The sequence below is a fragment of the Mauremys mutica genome, chromosome 2 (genome assembly GCF_020497125.1).
Source record: "Mauremys mutica isolate MM-2020 ecotype Southern chromosome 2, ASM2049712v1, whole genome shotgun sequence".
NCBI lineage: Eukaryota > Metazoa > Chordata > Testudines > Geoemydidae > Mauremys > Mauremys mutica.
Genome location: NC_059073.1, coordinates 102,316,585 through 102,335,023, shown reverse-complemented (window position 1 = coordinate 102,335,023; position 18,439 = coordinate 102,316,585). Strand labels below are relative to the sequence as shown.

Here is an 18,439-nt window from a genome sequence, read left to right as displayed (position 1 = left end):
TGTGGGTTTCACCACATTCTGAAGGAGAGGGTGTTGTGGTACCAGATGTAGCTTTCATTTGCTGTCAGCAGAGTTGTTTTTGGGAGGAGCACCCAAAAAGATAAAGAGAAAATCGCCAGCTATTTGTAACAGATTTCTAACTGTATTAGTTTTTTTTTCCAATCTTGTTTTAACCTTTTCATCCTGCATTAATGTCTCCAATGTTGTCATAAATCTTGTGGTCCCAAACCGGCAGAGCAGTAACTTTAGTCAGATGGGTTTGAGGTTGAAGGATCAGACCTTGAGCAAGCATGAAGTGAGCCATCCTGGGTTCCTTGCACATTCCAAACTCCCACTGATTTCAGATGGTGTTTTGAGTGCAAAAGGAATGCAGGTTCAAGCCCCCAAAGGTCTGTTTCCCCTTTCCAAGTCACAAAATCTACATCAGGAATCACTCAAGTGTGTTTCAGAACCAAGGTTGAAAAGGAATGATACGTACATCATACTTTACAAACATTAACTAATTATACTCCTTGGAAGTACCATAGGTCCATAAGGGCTACACATGGAGATACTGACACACACACAGCTTGAGAGTCACATTTTCAAAAGCAGTCTCCAATTTTTTGTGGTGCCTCAGCTACTGGATGCCCATCTTGAGACAGGTAGGAGTCACAAGCTAACCACACAAACACTGGGCATACACTTAGAGAAAGCTTCCGAAAAATTGTGTCTCAGAGTGACAACTAGGATTAAAAACCCAGAACTGCTGGCTCCCAGCCCATTGCTCACACTGCTCACATCACTTATTCCCCTAAAATCACATTGTGCCTCCAGCATTTAAAATCAAGTCTATCTTTTGGTATGATGGGAAAAAACATATTATGGTGCCTGGGTGTGGTGCTGCGTCAGCATGTAGATGTGGAAAGATGGGGAGGAAAGTAGAGGGAAAAGGTCAATAAAACACAGTCAAAATAGAAATCGTGGCTAGTGCTAGTGTCTCAGCCCCAGGGGCTCTTTCAGGATGAAATACAGTACTTTTGTTTTCTTTTTCTTATTTCCCCCCTCCCCCTGCCAGCCTCAAGAAGGCTTCAGGGCTAAGGTGTCATCTGTAACCTTTTCCTCTCTCCATATTTTTTATGTCTGTCACACACTTTTCAGAAGATTCCTTCAAGCCTTGCTCCATCCTGCCGGGGGATCTGTGCTAAGCATGCAAAAGGTGTGGGCAGCAGCATGCTTGCTACACACGTGGTTTTATCTCTGCAGCACAGGAATTCCTTGCTGCTTTGAGAGGTAACATTCCTTTGTGTCAATAGACGGGTCTTGGGCCAGCTTTCTCATGACGAATTTGGACATGATGCTGCAGCACAGACATCTTTTGGGTTCACTGTGCCCAGCTATCCAATACTGACCACCACTTGGTGAAATTAAGTTAGCTTCCTGACAAAACACCCAAGCAGTGACTTACATGGTGCATTTATTATACTGTTGTATTATCTTTTACGGTTTGCCCTTGTCCTTTACTCTTGCTCCACCTGTGCGCCATACTCTGCCATCCTTGTTCGTGTTAAGTATCATCTTACTTTGCATTGAATTCAATGCATTTTACTGCAAGGCGACTGCTCATGAAATGAGGTACAATTCCATAAGAGTGAGGGCAGAAGAATCTGGTCCTCTCTTCAGTGCCATATCTCATAGTGGGCCAGATTCAGATGCTCTTGCTATGCTGAGTTGCACCTTATTCTATGAAAGTGATGGGCTTACCCAAAGAGTAAATTATTACTTAACTGGATGTGGGGGGGGAGGGGAGAATTGAGCCCAGTGTTCTGAGTGTGGGCCAGACTGTGCCCAGCCCTGAGTGCCTGCCCAGGAGTGGGGACAGGATGCAAGGATCCTCCTTCCCATCCTACCCAGCACAGGGGCCAAACATAACTGCAGTCCGTGCTCTCACTGAATGAAGGTAGCCCCCACAGTAACACCAACCTCTCACACAAGGCAGAGAGGGGCCCACGCCTCACCACACCAGCCACTAAGGGAGCTGTCACTTCTGTGGTGAGAGTGAGAATAACCACACCCTGCCCTGCCTAGAAAAGTGCCTATGCCCCAGACATCCCACTGAGCTGGGGAGGCTACACACGGCTCCACGGAAGTCACTATCCCAGTACCCCTGTGTGCTGAAAACCACAGCTGAGCTCCTAGAATGTTGGCTCTTTGGGGGCAGGGACCTGTTTGTTTTGTTGTGAGAGTGCATTAGCGGGTGCAGTGCAAATACTACAGGTCCCCAGGGTTTGAGATGGTGTTACTGGTGAAGGGTAACATTCAGTGCTTAAAGTGTGTGTGTGTGGGGCGGGGGCGGTCACAAGGGATCCCAGACCCAGCAAAACATCACATGAAATAAAATAAACCCAGCCAAGGTCGCTGAGGGGTGCACTTTAAGCACTGTCTGACCAAAGTTGCTATTCCCAGCTTGTGACAGGCTCCCCCACACTCTGTTCAGACCACTTTCAGCGGCACACGTGCTCTTGCATTTGTAAGTGGGCACTTGGGTTGCTTTTGCTGTTTCCCCCTGTGGGTAGTAAACCTCAGAGGGACTCAAACAGCATAAATTATTCTTCAAGAATCAACGTTGGCCCCCCTTTCACTAGAGACGCTTCACGCAGAGGGGCCATCCATCTTCGGGCTGTCTCTTAAAAGTGTCAAGCCGCTACCCGCATTAAAAAGATTCACAGAGCCGCTCTAATCCAGGCTTCAACCCCCCTTTTATTCTTGTGTGAGAAACTTCGGGAGAAGCGGGGGGGGGGGGGGGAGCTGCCTAGTAACTCCAGTAGGAGGGTTGGTTGACACAGGACCCAGCAGACAAAAGAGGCGGAACTACGTGGCTTCAATTCAAAAGGAGAGCTCGGGCTTCTTGCAAAAGCATCCGCGTAAGGGACAGAGCGGGAGTAACTTCCATGCAGTGCGGGGCTCCCATCACAGAGAGCCCAGTCAGGAGCTCGCAGCGTGGGGATGACACACGCATGCTGCTGCTGCTGCTGCTGCTCAGCGAGCCCTGTGTCATTTGCCAGCCACTGCCCATGGACCGGGGGGGTTATTTGCTCTCTTGCAATGGCTCCAGTGACAGATCCGAACAAGTGGGAGCGACGCTGATCTCCATGGAGCCCCCTCCTGCCTCTGGCTGCTGCCCCGGCTGCAGCGTGTGAAGCCGCCCAGCCAGGCCGGACCATGAGGGGCGTCTTTGGCTTCCAGAGGCTGAGGCTGAAGCTGTGGAGGAGATGCACGCTCCTGCTCTTCCTCTGCTGGGCCGCCTGCTGCCTGCTGGGCAGCACGTTCCTCTTCCTCGTCCACCGGAGCGTCTTCTCCGAGCGCTGCACGGACGAGAAAAGCCACAGGATCCTGGCGAGGCTGGTATGTCCCCGCGCGCTTGCAGAGTGCGGCTGGCATGGCAAGTGCCAGGGCCCCAGGGGGACACTTTGCTCCTTGAGCCCCCTGCACAGAGGGTGTGACCCACCCCGCCCCCATCCCCTTTAAGATCCCCGAGTCTGTTTCCATTTCTCTCTCATTATGGTACAGTCGCTCTCCCCTGCACAGACCGGGCCATACTAACCAAGCGAACTCACCGTAGCCTCATTCACCCCACTGGTGAACAATAAGTGTCATTTTAAATAGGAGAAGCGGGGGGAGAATGGAGCCCACGGACGACGCCTCAGTTCTTGCACTCGGGGGTTTAAAAAGGCAACGCGTAAAACGTCCCGAGTTTGTAATGACTATTTTTTAAACTCATAGTATTTCCTTGGCATTGTTATAGTTGAATGTCTTCATTTTCCTTGATGCAAAATATGGTGCAAGCATCGTTCCTTGCAATACAGAGTATTGGGAACCAATGAATGTTTGATGCGACGATACTAGGTCCGTGAATGTGTTAATGGGAAAGGCGAGTACCTCTGGCTGATGGAGTAATCTTACAGCGAAGCTTCACTGTGTATAAGGGAGAGAGCAAAGCAGCTGCAAAAGGGAATTGGGCTGAAGAGCTACCACTTGCAAAGGCTTTTCAATGCTGACTGCATTTTACTCCTTCTACCCAGCAGGGTAATGTCAATTCAACAAGACAGAGCACTTAATAGGTTAGACTAAAATATTTCTAAAGAATCTTCTAATGGATTTTAAAAGATAGGGGAGTAAAGGTTCTGGGAGTTAAAACATCTGCAGACCATATTCAGCTCTTCCTTGGTACTGTAAAACAAGGTAGCCTAATCCTTTAGGTTAGCTGATCCAACATGCTGCTGTTTAAGATATGTGCAGCTATACTTCTGAAATATTTTAGAAGTGGTCTTCAACATTCCACATGCATTCAAATATAAGGTGATTTCTCGACAAGCTTTTTAAGCAGAGATCACATTCGGTTCAAAAATCATCTTCAGGCTATGGTACACGACTTTTTTTCCCCCCGATAGGGGATATTTAAAAATATTTATTTAAAAAAAAATGAAGAAAGCATGTGAGACTATTCAGTCAAATGTGATGGTTTGAAATTCTGTAGAGAAGAAAAGTGGGGCAGTCTGGGTTAAAATGAAAAACCTGGGTCTTTTTTGTAAAGGCTTGGGTTAAGTGGCAAAAAATCCAAATGGAAATTAAATAATCTATTATAGTAGCAAGCAACTGAGGATCATAAATTTTCCTACCTTCTAGATAATTAAGGAAGACTAATTGTACATAGCAGCCTTGCCAACTTATTTTAAGCAGCAATAGCTATATTCACATTTCCCTCCCAGGGCCTGAGCCCTGAGATTTCAGGGATGAATCATTTGGACACTTGTCTCTGCCAGTGTTTCGCCAGACACCAGTATGGACTTAAGGAACCATGTAGCAAAGAGGTGTCTCCAGTCCATTGGCTGAACTTGATGGGAGCATTTCCCCTGCTAAGACATGAAAAAGGATCATCATTGTCCATAAGCAATGGCTCTAATTGAACCAAAAAGGAACAGCTGTCTGGTGGAGCCAGTAGGAACTGAGCTCACCTTCTGTTAGCTGGGAGTTGCTCTGTGTAAATGTTCTAAGCACCACACTTGGTTTCACTGTTTTAGGCAATGCAATTCAGCTACAGAATAACCTCTTTGTGAGCAGAGATCCCCCTTTCATGAAAACTCACTTTCCCAGCCTTCCATCCCATCCATTTCCTGAAGCATGAGACATGTTTGGTGATATGGAAAATATAATATGAGGACAGTGTTTTCAGTGGACAACAAAATGGAAGTGACCTGTTGTAATCCAGTGGGTGAGGGTACTTGGTTACGTTCCCTTCTATTTTGTAGTGGTGCTTTTTAGTTTCTCTCTCAGGGTGAAATTGATACCTGTGTAGAGGGCCAGCACAAGAAATGCACACCACTTCAGTAGGGTGTAGGTGGTGCATATCCTTTAAACATCACCCCAGAGTGTAGGACTTTTTATTTATTACTACTGATCTCCCATTCATTACCTGCAGCCTGACCCCCACCATTACCCTGATTACTCTACATCACTTTCCAGTTGGTTTCTGTGCTCCTTGTAGGACTTCTCTGATTTTGGAGTCTTCCATAAACCTGCTCACAGTAGAATTTACACCAGGAAAGACAGGAGGCTTCAGACCTGATCTACACACAAAGTTGCACTCACATAACAGAAAGTATGATTTTAAACCAGTTTAGTTAAATTGGTGCAAAACTCTGTGTGGACTCTTTTACACTAATTTAAAACTGGCTTATTGGGTTAGCTTGCATAGGTAACTTTGCAGGTGCTAGTTAAACTGATATAACCAGTTTTAAACAGATATAAATAAACCCAGTTCATAGGAGGGGTTGAACTTTTTTAACTAAAATTGTTTTAGTTACTGATTTAAGTTAAATGCTGCAACTTCTGTATGTGGACAAGCCCTCTAAAATTACAGAGAGGTACTTGGCATTTTTTGGTTTGTTTGATATGGTTTTAGTTTAATTGGGCAAAAAGCCTCTGGAAACCCTGAAGCTGATCTACAATTTGCAGGAAATGTCACTGCTCGAAATCTGACACGTATTTCACCACTGTGACATTAGCAGCTCCCCAGTCCACTAGTGACTTGAGGACCATGGTTTAAGAAACACCGTAAAAGCTCAATAAAGAAGAATCAAATTGGAGAATGAATGACTGGCAGATGTTAGCTTAATAGGCACAGATCAACAATTCAGTTGGATAGAAAGTATAGACTTAGACATATTCCTTCCCCATTACAGAATGGATTCATCTCCCATGTTTGGGGGTTGTAGATGTAGCTGTATATTTTGCACAGTCACATCCTTATGAAATACCAGTAAGAAGGATACAGCAACTACAGCAGATACTGGAAAGCATACTATGCTTTTCCATGTCTCACAGCTGGTTTTCTAGGTGTGAGCTCTTCTAGACCTCAATTGGATCCGTGTATGAGACTCTTGCGGATGCATGGAGCCCTGTTGAAGTCAATGGGGCTCCAGGCAGGATGCATGGATCTCATTGGAGGACTGGGACCTATAGTTTCCTAATAGTAGTAGTGCACGTGTTAGGCTGTGATCTTCACATTGAGGAAGCAAGGCTCTTTGATCAACTGTTACTAAGGCTCCTTAAAAAAAAAAGGACTTTGGTGTGTTACCTTCCTTCTAGGAGTTGTTTAAAGATAAGGTCACAGATTGTAGGAATTATTAAACTACTTCAGCAGAGAAAAAGTATGTTTCTTACTTGTAAGAGAGAATGATGACTTGTTATTAGATACCCCAAAAATGAGGCCAGAATTTCAAAATTGCACATGCACTTGTGGAGTCACCAGAGTTATGTGCATGTGGACTACAATATGTGTGTCCATCCTGATTTGCATGCACATTCAATATATGTATGGGAGGACACAAAACCAGGGCATACACATGCACATCAGAGTTTGTGTACCTGGTTCTTCTTTCTGGCATCTATCAATGCAACATTCTCTTTCAGGTTGTGAGAGCACAAGTGGTACCTGTTATACTTGTCCTTCTAATGTCATAAGAATCTCTGGCTACTATGTAGTATGATAACCAGTTCATCATCTCTTCATTCACCCCTTGCACCACTACTGGACTTACGATTCCATCCTGTCACTAATACCCAAAGTCCCCAGATGACAATGTTACCAGTTCACTGTTATTCCCTGTGCTAACTGGGGAATGTTTACACAAGAAAAATAAAATATCAATTTTGGTGAGTGTTTAAAAAAGATATTTTCATATTTAACTTTCAGCCTTGTCTAGCATCAAAGCATATTCCCCTGGTGCACACCTCAGATACTATTTTAAGAAAATAACAGCGCTCAAATGTTATGATCATGTTTCCTGTACACAGAACAAATAGTAACAAGTTAGGTTGGGGTCAAACAATCTTTACAACCATTAAACAGTTGGAATTGTCAACTTGTTTAAACAAAAGTTCAAATGCCAGAAAGCAATGAGGGTGACAATGTTATCAAGCCACCTCCCAGCTGTTTGGCTTCCTTCATCAATACAAACTATTCTCCCTCCACCCCACATCTGCGATCATCTTGTCCACTGATCCACCCCAACAGTCTCTGCAGCTGCACTTCTGGAAGTTCTGAATGGATGCAGAAGTATGTTAGCTGCCTATATGTCTAGAAGTGGAGGAATGGAAACAATTATGGGTGGGGGAGGTATCCTTTTACTTCTTTCATGCATTTGTAATGACCACACAATGATCAAGAAGAAATTTCCTTGGGTTTTTTAAATCAAGATTACCCAAAGTGCATTAAAATTACCTAAGGATATCTGATATGTACGTCCAGACATTTTAAAGCATGTTAATTTGCCTGACAGACCTTAACTGAAGAAGCCTTTCTGGCTTACAGAATGAATAAATATATTTATATTTATATATTTTAAAAATCCTGCATATTCTGGGCTCCATAGATTGTATCTGCTGCTGTCACCTATCTTATATTATTGGGGGGAAGAAACCCTTTTTCATATTGGGTAGTAACTCAGTCTACAAATAGTCCCATTGACTTTGATGGGATTTCACATGGAATAAGGTCTTCACATGAAATTTACAGTAAAAGAGACAGAGCAGTATAAGGGGCTGTAGAAGCCCCAGATCCAGTTGGAGGAGAATTCCCCCAGTGCAGGAACTGAGGATGGTAGCCACAAGCCATCTTCTGAGTACCCCAGTCCCTCATGAGCCCTGAAGCAGAGGTTATTGGGGAGCGTAGCTGGGCTGGGAGGGGTAGACTGGGGGTAGGGCAGAGGCACATAGTGCTGTGGAGATTCTGGGCAGTGCTGCCACCCATAAGGAGATGAGGACAGACTGCCATAACTCAAGCAGGGCTGTGTAAATTATCCTGGGGTGTCGACAAAAGTATCAAAATCTGACCAATAGACATTAGAGATGGCAAACACCTAGTGTTGTAGGTCATCTATACTAGCCCTTTACCTGGCCAGAGAAAAAACAGTCCCTCTACCGCCATAAGAATCACTCCTTTGAAGGGATCTCCAGGCACATTTGAAAAATCACAGTCTTACCTGAGAGTCTAAATATGGTGTTTGTCACACTGTAACTGAGATGCCCCTTGCTCCCTTTCCCCCTGAAATGCTCCTAGACTATTCTTCTGCTGTGAACTGTTTTCTTCCTTTGCTCTAGTGTCTTGACTACAGCAAGGGAGCCCTGACTGGCGACCTTTGTGAAGACTTGTGTGTGGCACAGAAGCTGGTGTACAAACAGTGCCTTTACTATGACAGAGGTAAGAAGGTCATCCAGGCGGACTGGAAAGGCCAGCCAGTCATCTTGAAATCCAAAAAGGAAATCTTCTCTAGCTACCAGCGCCTCAGATTGCTTGATGAAATGGAAACACAGGATGTTCCTGAGACAGAGCTTCTGCTGATGGTAGCTTTGGAGGTCAAAAATGTCCTGGGTCTGGAATTATCTAACACCACCATGGGACCCTTATGGACTAGGAAGAGAAGTCTGCATTGGAAAGCACAAGTGGCCAGCATGTGGTCCTTACTCCAGCAGGAAGAATATATCTACTTCAGTCTACTGCAGGACTTCAGCAAACATGTCCTACGGGTCATCGGCTCCTGTGGCCACTTCTATGCTGTGGAGTATCTCACAGCCGGACATGCCTGGCACAAAACTATTTTTCCTTTGGAGGATGCAGTTGGTATCTCCTTCACTGGCACTAAAAGCAAAGTGAAGGCAATAACTGACATCGCACTCAGCTTCCTAGATATGGTGAATCATTTTGATAATGATTTCTCTCACCGGCTTCACCTGTGTGATATCAAACCAGAGAATTTTGCTATCAGAAATGATCTCACGGTAAGTTAGTACTTTGGTTGTGTTGTCACAGTTTAAGATCAAGTTCTGAACTGCAAGAGCATATGAAAAAAATGCCACCTCTAGTCATCAGAGCTGCTTCTTGAGTGCATTGAGAATCTAGTCACATATTTTAGTGCTAAAAAGCTACTTCTTTGTTACTATTTCCTGCAAACCTCAAACTAGCAAAGACAGAGAGTTGAGTTCTGTTCTTTCTTGTGCATTATGAAAAGAACTGTTTACTTAATTGTAATTAATTACACCTGTGCAACCCCATTGATGGCAACAGGATTGCTCAGGTGTTACTGAGGACACCACTTGAAGGCAGTGACTTTGCAGAGCTGTCACAGGGGGCAGAATCAGTCCCACAGAAACTATTGCTGGGGGTGATGCTCAGGCAGGCAAGAAGTCAGTTTGAATTTCAAGGAAAGGCTTGAGTTTGCAGGACTGAGAGTTAGAGAAAAACATCTTTTGTGCTTTTACCCCGAGCACATTAGATCTGGAAACAATTGAAAAGCAATAGATCTGGAACCGCATGATGCCATTCTTGCAGAGTCACCTTTCAACTTTTCAGCGTAGAGCTGTTCTTTAAGATTGAAGGATTATATATGTTTAGAATGTAGTGGTATTGTTAACCACATTTCTGGACATATTTTGCATTCATTCTGTTTGTAGAAATTCCATTGATTTCAGTGGAAATTGTGTGCATACATTCAAGACACTGTATATACATAGTGTGTTCAAACCATGCATGCAGTCTCCAGTGAGATCAATGGAATTTCTGCACTCATAATGAATGTAGAATACTTACAGAATATGACTGGTAATATCAAAAATTACCAAGCATCCATATAACACTTACATCTTCAAACGGCTGTACAAATATTACCTAAGCCTATTGCTGTTGAAAGCAATTTGAGTGCTTTCCCCTCACCCTTCAATTAGCATTTATTGTTTATTCAGGTGCAATATGGGAGTTGAGTAGGGAATGGTTGGAGAATTTCAGAGAAAAGCTAAAAATATCCCATAACTTCAGCAAAGGAAGACACAATAGAGATTCCTCAGGATAGGTTTTGCCTACCATCTTTTCAGTCCGATGCAGCATGAATGCTACACAGTGCTATCACTGGACCTGACTGAGCACACATGGTCAGTTTTGGTAGCTGCTCAGGGGACTAGAGATTTCACCGAGGAGGAATGAAAGAATATTGAGAACTTTTCATTACAAGACCTTTTAGTGAGAGACGGTTCTCCCTGATTCCTTCCTACCTTCTGTCAGAGAAAAACAAGTCCTCACTCTGAGTTTGAAGCAAAAAGCAACAGAGGCAGCTTTATTTTCGAGCAGTTGCAAATGCATGGGAGAGTACACAGGAGCAGGTCTCCGTTAGATAAACAATTAAGGCAAGCTTTTATACCTTTCCTTGCATACAATAATGAGCAACAACTGTATTTTGTTATACTTATTTCTTCCTGATATCTCACTTTTCTCATTAATTTCTGCTACAGTCTACATTCCATTCTTATCTAACACAAGGTCAAGGGGACAAGAGATTTCAAGGTCAAAACAGTATCTCTTACTGTCTGTTCCCATTCCCTTTCTTGCTTTCTACCCACCTAGGCCTTCAAGTCTCGCATTATTAGAGTCAGTGTCAGCCTGACTTTGTTAGCTTGACTCTTGCTCTATTCCTAGAGACTAAGATCTCTATGTTCAAATTCCCTTTATCCCTTTCTCCACTTCTGCACTTCTAGGTGTCCACAATGCCAGGACTCTCCCCCTGGAAGAGGAGAGTTGGACATGGCTCTTTCTGGAGCCTGGCAATGTCAATCAGTATTGGTTAGTGGAGTTCTCTAAAAAGTAATGTTTTGAGAAAGCGAGGGTAGCCTGATGCCACCTTTGCACTCCCTTTCTGAGCTAGCCTAGGATTCAAGATCTGGCCCATTAAGTGGAGGGACTTGTCAAAGTTGAAACTGTAAATCAGAAAAAGATTTTGGGTCTGGACTTGCAAGTTTTTACTAATGAGATTATCTGTTACACAAGCAATCTGAACAAAACCAATGTCTCTTTGTGAGAGTAATGACAACTCCCAGGAGTAAGGGGTTGGATAAGCTAATCTTAGGTATCCTTTTATGTTCTAATTATTCTCTGGATATTGTAAGCAAATCATTTTGCTTATATGTTAGACAAACACCTGTCTGGGATGGTCTAGATAATACTTAGACCTGCCACGAGTGCAGGGGACTGGACTAGATGACCTGTCCAGGTCCTTTCCATTCCTATGATTCTATGATTCATTTTTTATCTTGTCGTTTCTTGCATTTTATGATAGAAGAAGAATAATATTAAAAAGAAGACTAGAAGAGCATCCCTCTATCCCCATCCAACCTAAAACAAATGATGCTGCTAGTGTACAGAAAAACACATCTGGGGCAAAACAGTCCTGCCTCTGGATTCATTTCCAAAATAACCAGCTAGATCCTCAGCGCTCACTCCAGCCTCCTTATGCTGCTCCTGCCCTAATAGAGTAGCTAGGGAAATTCTCAGCTGGCACAGAGATGGTGAAGCCACCTCCTTGCCATCCCCTTGGTATAGGGAACATGTTGTGGGGGAATGGAGCATGTTGCAGTCCCGTGATGCTTGCCACCATACCAGCACCTGGGAGGCCACTACAAGCCAGCATAGGTTACAGCAGCTCTGAGGTATCTTTAATTTATGCCAGGGGACAAACTGGCTCCTGACTTCCCTCAGGACCAGGAGGGCCATTGCCCTGGGTCCTACATCAAGCACGGTTTGGCCAGACATGAGGATCTGGCCCACTTCACATATGAACAAAAATAACAACGTTTTTTCCAATAGAATTTAAGAGTGAAACTACAGCAGGGGCAAAGCACTACTGACACTAAGAAAGTAGACATATTTCTGATATTTACCTGCATGAACTTGTGAAATTCCCCAGGGTACATCACTCTTATCAAGCTTTCCAAGAAGCTTAAAGATACTTGGAGTTAAAAAGGTGTGTTCAGTTTCTCCAAGATCTGAGCTCCCCTCATGGGAAAAAAATTGCAAAAATTAGCCTTATCCTTGACTTTGGTTTGGAAAGTCAATCTGGCCTTTTGCCAGGTGCATACATCTGAAATTCCTGGGGTCATTCCAGCTGTCATTCAACCACACATTTCAGCTCTGGTGCTATTTGGAGGCTTAGTTCTATAAATAAAGCTGTCCGCAGAGTAATTGCAAATAGCTGTGCTTTGTCCATTTTCCAAACAGTTCCCTCTATACCAATTTACTTCATCTGTAACAGGTGGGCTTCTCTGAGTGAAGGTTTACATTGTTAGATGTTAAGGTTGAATGTAACTCACAGCATTCACAGCACTGAGGTGAGACTATTCTCACTTTGCTGCCCACACTGTACATGCCATAGCAAGCAGCTGTTATCACATAGATGGCTTTCCTTCTCTCCTTCTTTATTTTGGTAATTTTTTAAGTAAAAGGGGTTATATTGACAATCCTGGAGACTAAAATCTTCTACCCACATGACAGTTATGAATCAAACACCTGCAGAAGCAGTGCAGTCCTTTTTGCATTGCACGCCCAATATTTCTTAAGCCTGAACTAGAGCAGTGATTCTCAACCAAGGGTCTGGGGCCCCCTGGGGGGACATGAGCAAGTTTCAGGGCTGGCATTAGACTTGCTAGGGCCCAGGACAGAAAGCTGAAGCCCCATTGCAAGGGGCTGAAGCCTGGAGTCCCTAGCCCTACCACCTGGGGCTGAAGTCGAATCCTGAGCAACTTAGCTTTGTGGGGGCCCCTGTGGCATGTGGCACTGGGCAATTGCCCTGCTTGCTACTCCCCAATGCCAACTCTGGCTTTTATATGCAGAAAAACAGTTGTTGTGGCACAGGTGGGCCTTGGAGTTTTTATAGCATGTTGGGGGGACCTTAGAAAGAAAAAGGTTGAGAACCCCTACTCTAGAGGTCAGATGATAGTTTAGGCTTCAGATCCATTTAGTCCCTATTCTCTCTGCTGACCATCAACCAGCTGCGGAACAGTGATGGCTATATTTCTAGATAAGCAGAGAGAGAACCATGAATGTCACTTGATGACTTGAATGCCTATTCAAGGAGCAGGTATCCCCTGCATATCACAGAGCTCCCCTCTGCAAATAGCACATAGACGAGGGAGTGACACTGGGTTATCATTACTGCAACTACTGTTAGCTAAGTGAAGTTGGGCCCACTCACCCCAGAGAGGAATTGTACTCATTGACTTTAAAGTGTTTTTCTGTTAGCCAGATATCTTATACATTGGCTGTTCTTGTTAAAAACAATTGTATTTACAGGACTCTTGCTGCCCAGCTGATAACAGAAATCTAGTTTATCACAGGTACTCCTGTGGCCCTGACAGTTTGGGAGCACCTCACAGCCTTTAATATATTTTCTCCTCCCCTGGGAGGTCAGGAAGTGCTATCATCACATTTGAAATGGGGATTGAGACACAGACTGGTTAAGTGACTTGCCCAATGTCACAGAAGAAGTCTGTGGCAGAACAGGGACTTGAACCCAGGTATTCCAAGGCTTAAACTAGTACCCCAGTAACCAGACCAGCCCTCTCATTTCCTTCTGATTCTAATTCTCTATTGTGAGGACACTAGAATCACTTGGTCAGCAGCTGCTGCTGCTTTTTGAGGGAATGATAGCAGCAACGTGACGCTGAACTAGGGTGACCATATTTCCCTATGCTGAATATGGGACACCTGGTAAAATTACTCGTGCTCAAGCAAGTTCAATGGCAATCAATCAGAATTATGCAGTAGAAACATTCAAATTAACATCAAGTTGACAGAGCACATGTTAAAAATAAATACTACATAGTTGGATTCTTTATATTTACCTTCTTATCTTTAAGGTTCACACTAGGGATGTAAATACCATTTAAAAAGTTAATTATTTAAACAATTTAAAATATCAGAGGGGTAGCCGTGTTAGTCTGGTTCTGTAGAAGCAGCAAAGAATCCTGTGGCACCTTATAGACTAACAGACGTTTTGCAGCATGAGCTTTCGTGGGTGAATACCCACTTCTTCGGATGCAAGAAGAAGTGGGTATTCACCCACGAAAGCTCATGCTGCAAAACGTCTGTTAGTCTATAAGGTGCCACAGGATTCTTTGCCAATTTAAAATATGTCATTTAAACGGTTAACTGATTAAGCAGCTGGGGCCAATCTCACTGGCCGGCGCGGCTGGGTCTGGGTCTGCTCTGGCTCGGGCCGCTCCGGCCGGGTGGCGTGGCTGGGCCCGCTCCCACCAGTGCGGGGACGCTGGGGTCGGCTGGCCGGGGTTAATGCTTAAGGTGGGTTAACCGGTAAGACTATTGCTTACCAGTTAACCTTTTACATCTCTAGTTCACACGGGGAGGGGTGACACATACGCCCGTACCCCACACAGCCACACACGGGGAGAGGTGACACACACAGAGTTCCGTACACCTCTCTCTCATGGGGGGGTGATCGACGACCTGACTGTCCCTGCCTGGTGCTCTCCACCCTCCATGCCTGGCTGGACCACCGGGACGGACCTGCTTCTCCTGGTACCTGGCACCGTATCTCCTTGAGGCAACATGTTTGGTGGGGAGAGGGAGAAGGAAGGGTCACATGCCCCTCCTCACCAGATTTCTGCCACGGTTCACACCAGAATGTGGCCAGCAGCAGCCTTTTGGCACTTTGCAGGAGGGAAGCGATGGGAGCTGCTTCCAGCCACAGGGGAGGATGGGGGAGAAGGGATGACCTGGCCCGTGTCTTTGCAGAGTTCATCTCTTCTCCCCCCGCTCCCCGCCCCGCATGTGGCTGGAAGCAGCTTGTTCCTTCCTGCCCGCACAATGCTGAAAGGCAGCTAACACCTCCAGGCTGCTGCTGGCCATTGACATAACCCAGTATCCTTCTGTCCTCTGGCTACAGCGCAGGCAAGAAGGGGTTAAGCCCTAAGGATGCTTTGTGCACCAGGGCCCAGGGAACCTGACTGGAGGGGCTTCAGCGAACCTGGCCAGAGAGACATGGCTCAGCAAGGGAGGGTGGCTAGGGGACGGAGCAGCCCCGCACTCCCTGGGGTCAGGGTGTGTATGTGAAGAGGGTACTAAGCCCCTGCCCCAGGGGCTGCTGTGGAGCTTGGGTGTGAACAGGCTGGAAATCACTTACCCCCCACTACTCCAGAGCTTAGCTGAGGGGCGGAGAGGCTTCCCCGTGCCAACGCTGTGTAGGGCTCGGCTCCTCCTGACCAATATCCTAGGCCAGAGGGTCTTTGGCTTTCCCAGGGTGCCAGCCCAGCCAGAGGCAGTAGGGGAAGGAAGGAGCCTGCCGGCCAGGCTGTTGGTGAGATGAATATGCTTCGACCAGGCACTGGTTCTCTGCACAGTACTGGGAGCGGGACGCGCCCCCACCGGAGGGAGGGGGTATGAAGGAGCAGCGGGGCTGGGGGGGATGAAGGGGCAAAGCAGGGAGAGGACAGTGAGAGGGGGAGCACGTAAAGGGCTGATGGATGGGCAGCAGAGATGAAATGTAACCAGCCGCCGTCTGGTGCCTCCCCACACCAGCACTGCGGCTCGCAGCGCACAGCCAGTGCAAGCTGGAAATGGGATGGGGCCCGGCTGGCCGAGAGCTGGCATGCGGTGGGGGCTGCGCTGACAGACCAGTGGGGGAGCGGCTGGCCCCGCACACTGCATCTTCACCCTGCCACCAGCCTTTCACACCCATCCCACTGGACTCTCCCACGCACCGCTGGTGCATGGACGGCTGGCGAGCAGGATCCAGCCAGCAGCAGGACCCACCAGTACTGATGGGGGAAAGAGGGAAGACAGAAAATACAGGACAATTTGCCTGTTTTTAAGAAAAAGTCGGGACATTTGCAGGAGGGCTTAAATACAGGACTGTCCCTTTAAAAACATGACATCTGGTCACCCTACACTGAACAGTTATATCCCAGTGCATGTGTAACTTTTGATGTGTTTATTCAATCACAGGTGGTTGCCATTGATGTGGATATGGCCTTTTTTGAACCTAAAATGAGGGACATCCTTGAACAGAATTGCACAGAAGATGAAGACTGTAATTTTTTCGATTGCTTTTCAAAGTGTGACCTGAGAATCAGAAAATGTGGGGCAGAGAGGGCCAACAGCAACCTGCAAGTGAGTAGCTGCAGATTCATTATGCGTACAGTTCCTTTTAAAAAGACCAGTCAGAGGCAGCTAAAGAATAAAACATACGGCATGAACTAGAGCTGGGCGAGGTCTAGACAAGTAGGTTTGATGTACATTCATCAAACCCAGTTTTCTGGGTCTGCCTAAGTTACGTGTATAAACCCATCCCTGTGCATGCAAGCTGGCCCTACCATTCGCCGTTCCCTTGCTGCATGTGTAATGTCTACCTGCATGTAAGAAATGTGGGATTTATGGGCTGGTTCTCTACAAATCTAAGATCTAGTAGGGAGGGGGAGGCTCCAGCTTCTTGATTCAAGGGCAGCTGGCCCTGGAGCAAGACGTTCTGCCCTAACTTACCCTGCTGACAACGCCAGCAGAGGATCAGGGGTAGCAGGGCTCAGCTGTGCTACATTCTTCCTGCCTGCTTGTCCCTTGCTGTGCTTGGGATGCAGGAGTGGGTGAAGTAACGGAGAATTCTCCCCTGGGAATCTCTGACTTGTTCAGGCCACTGCTCTACATAACAGAACAAAGCAGCCTTGGACAGGGGCGGCTCTAGGTATTTTGCCGCCCCAAGAACGGCAGGCAGGCTGCCTTCGGCGGCTTGCCTGCGGGAGGTCCCCGGTCCCGCGGATTCGGCGGCACGCCTGCGGGAGATCCGCCGAAGCCGTGGGACCAGCGGACCTTCCGCAGGCATGTCGTCGAAGGCAACCTGCCTGCCGCCCTCGCGGCGACCGGCAGAGCGCCTCCTGTGGCTTGCCGCCTCAAACACGTGCTTGGCGTGCTGGTGCCTGGAGCCGCCCCTGGCCTTGGAGAATCTGGGCCTTGGTCTCCACTCTAGGCAGCCTCTACTGGAGACTGGGCTGATTGTGAGCAGAGAAAAATTATTTATCTGCACAGTTTGTTTTGAAAGATAAGAGGAGCTCTGATGGGAGCTACTGCATGTAGTGGTCTTGTACACTGTCAGTGCTCAATAGCTAATAATAGAGGCAAAATGGTAATACAAGGCACCAATAAAGGCAGTCCCTGTCCTGTGGAGTTTAGCAATCCCTGTTCAGTTTGCTATTAGGTCACAAGTGAAATGAGTTAGGTGTCCTCCACCTGATCCTTAGTGGACATTTGCCCATATCTTACATTACAAATCTACCAAATACAGCTCAGCTACACAAAGAGGCCCATGCTGGTAATGTATAGGTACAGTCAAGGAGGGTTGAGTAGAATGGCCAGGGACAAGCTTCTAGAGTGCCTCGTGCACTCTGCTTTGCTCTTATCAGTGTCACAGTTTACAGTCACTGAGAGGCACAAGTGTCTTATTTGCAGCTCCGGAAAGACAACCTGCTCTTTTACCTTTTCACAGGTCATCTGTGACAAAATATTCCGTCACTGGTTTTCTCCAAATTTCAGGCGACCCACAATTTCCTTCCCTCTGCAGTTGCAGTTGCAAAAGGCTGTTCATGAATGTGCCAAACCAGGGCCCAAGGATTTGACACAACACCAGCAAATGTCTCTGCATTCTCTGTCTGAGTTATACCATTTGCTGCAAGCCAGTCAAAGAGAACTTCAAAAAGCAGATGGTTAGCCTGGTGAAAACCACTGGTAACGATGAAATATAATCATCATCATTGTCAGCAGTCTCTCTCTTTCTCTCTCTTTCCCTGCTCCTAGCCATTGTATTAATTTTTACAGTGTATAGCTTATTTTTTTTACTATGAAAATAAAACTCATGATTGAAGATGCAGTGAATGTTATTAATCCCCTTTGGAGGGGTGAAATTGTTTTACATTAGATGGACACTATTCTTGCTTGGCTTTTTGAAGTCACATTGGCTCTCCCCAGTGACATTCTGACATGGATTGCCCATAGAGTTGTGGTATCCTGCTGAAATAACTTCCAGCTGAGAGCTGACCCCCGGCTGATGAGATATTTATCTGTGGATGATGCTTT

At 46.1% G+C, this 18,439-nt stretch overlaps 1 protein-coding gene across 1 annotated transcript; it reads left to right on the top strand.

Annotated features, from left to right (window-relative positions):
* The first annotated feature begins 2,908 nt into the window (after positions 1-2,908).
* Positions 2,909-18,156, top strand: DIPK1C (divergent protein kinase domain 1C). Its single transcript, XM_045002837.1, has 4 exons — positions 2,909-3,384; positions 8,641-9,318; positions 16,322-16,486; positions 17,853-18,156. The coding sequence occupies exons 1-4, from the start codon at positions 3,202-3,204 to the stop codon at positions 18,072-18,074; spliced, it is 1,248 nt and encodes a 415-aa protein (XP_044858772.1). The 5' UTR covers positions 2,909-3,201; the 3' UTR covers positions 18,075-18,156.
* The last annotated feature ends 283 nt before the right edge of the window (positions 18,157-18,439 follow it).

Coding starts and splice junctions, on each gene's coding strand:
- DIPK1C (XM_045002837.1), top strand. CDS start 3,202: ATGAGGGGCGTCTTTGGCTTCCAGAGGCTGAGGCTGAAGCTGTGGAGG. Junction 9,319..16,321: donor CTATCAGAAATGATCTCACG/GTAAGTTAGTAC, acceptor ATTCAATCACAG/GTGGTTGCCATTGATGTGGA. Junction 16,487..17,852: donor GGGCCAACAGCAACCTGCAA/GTGAGTAGCTGC, acceptor ACCTTTTCACAG/GTCATCTGTGACAAAATATT.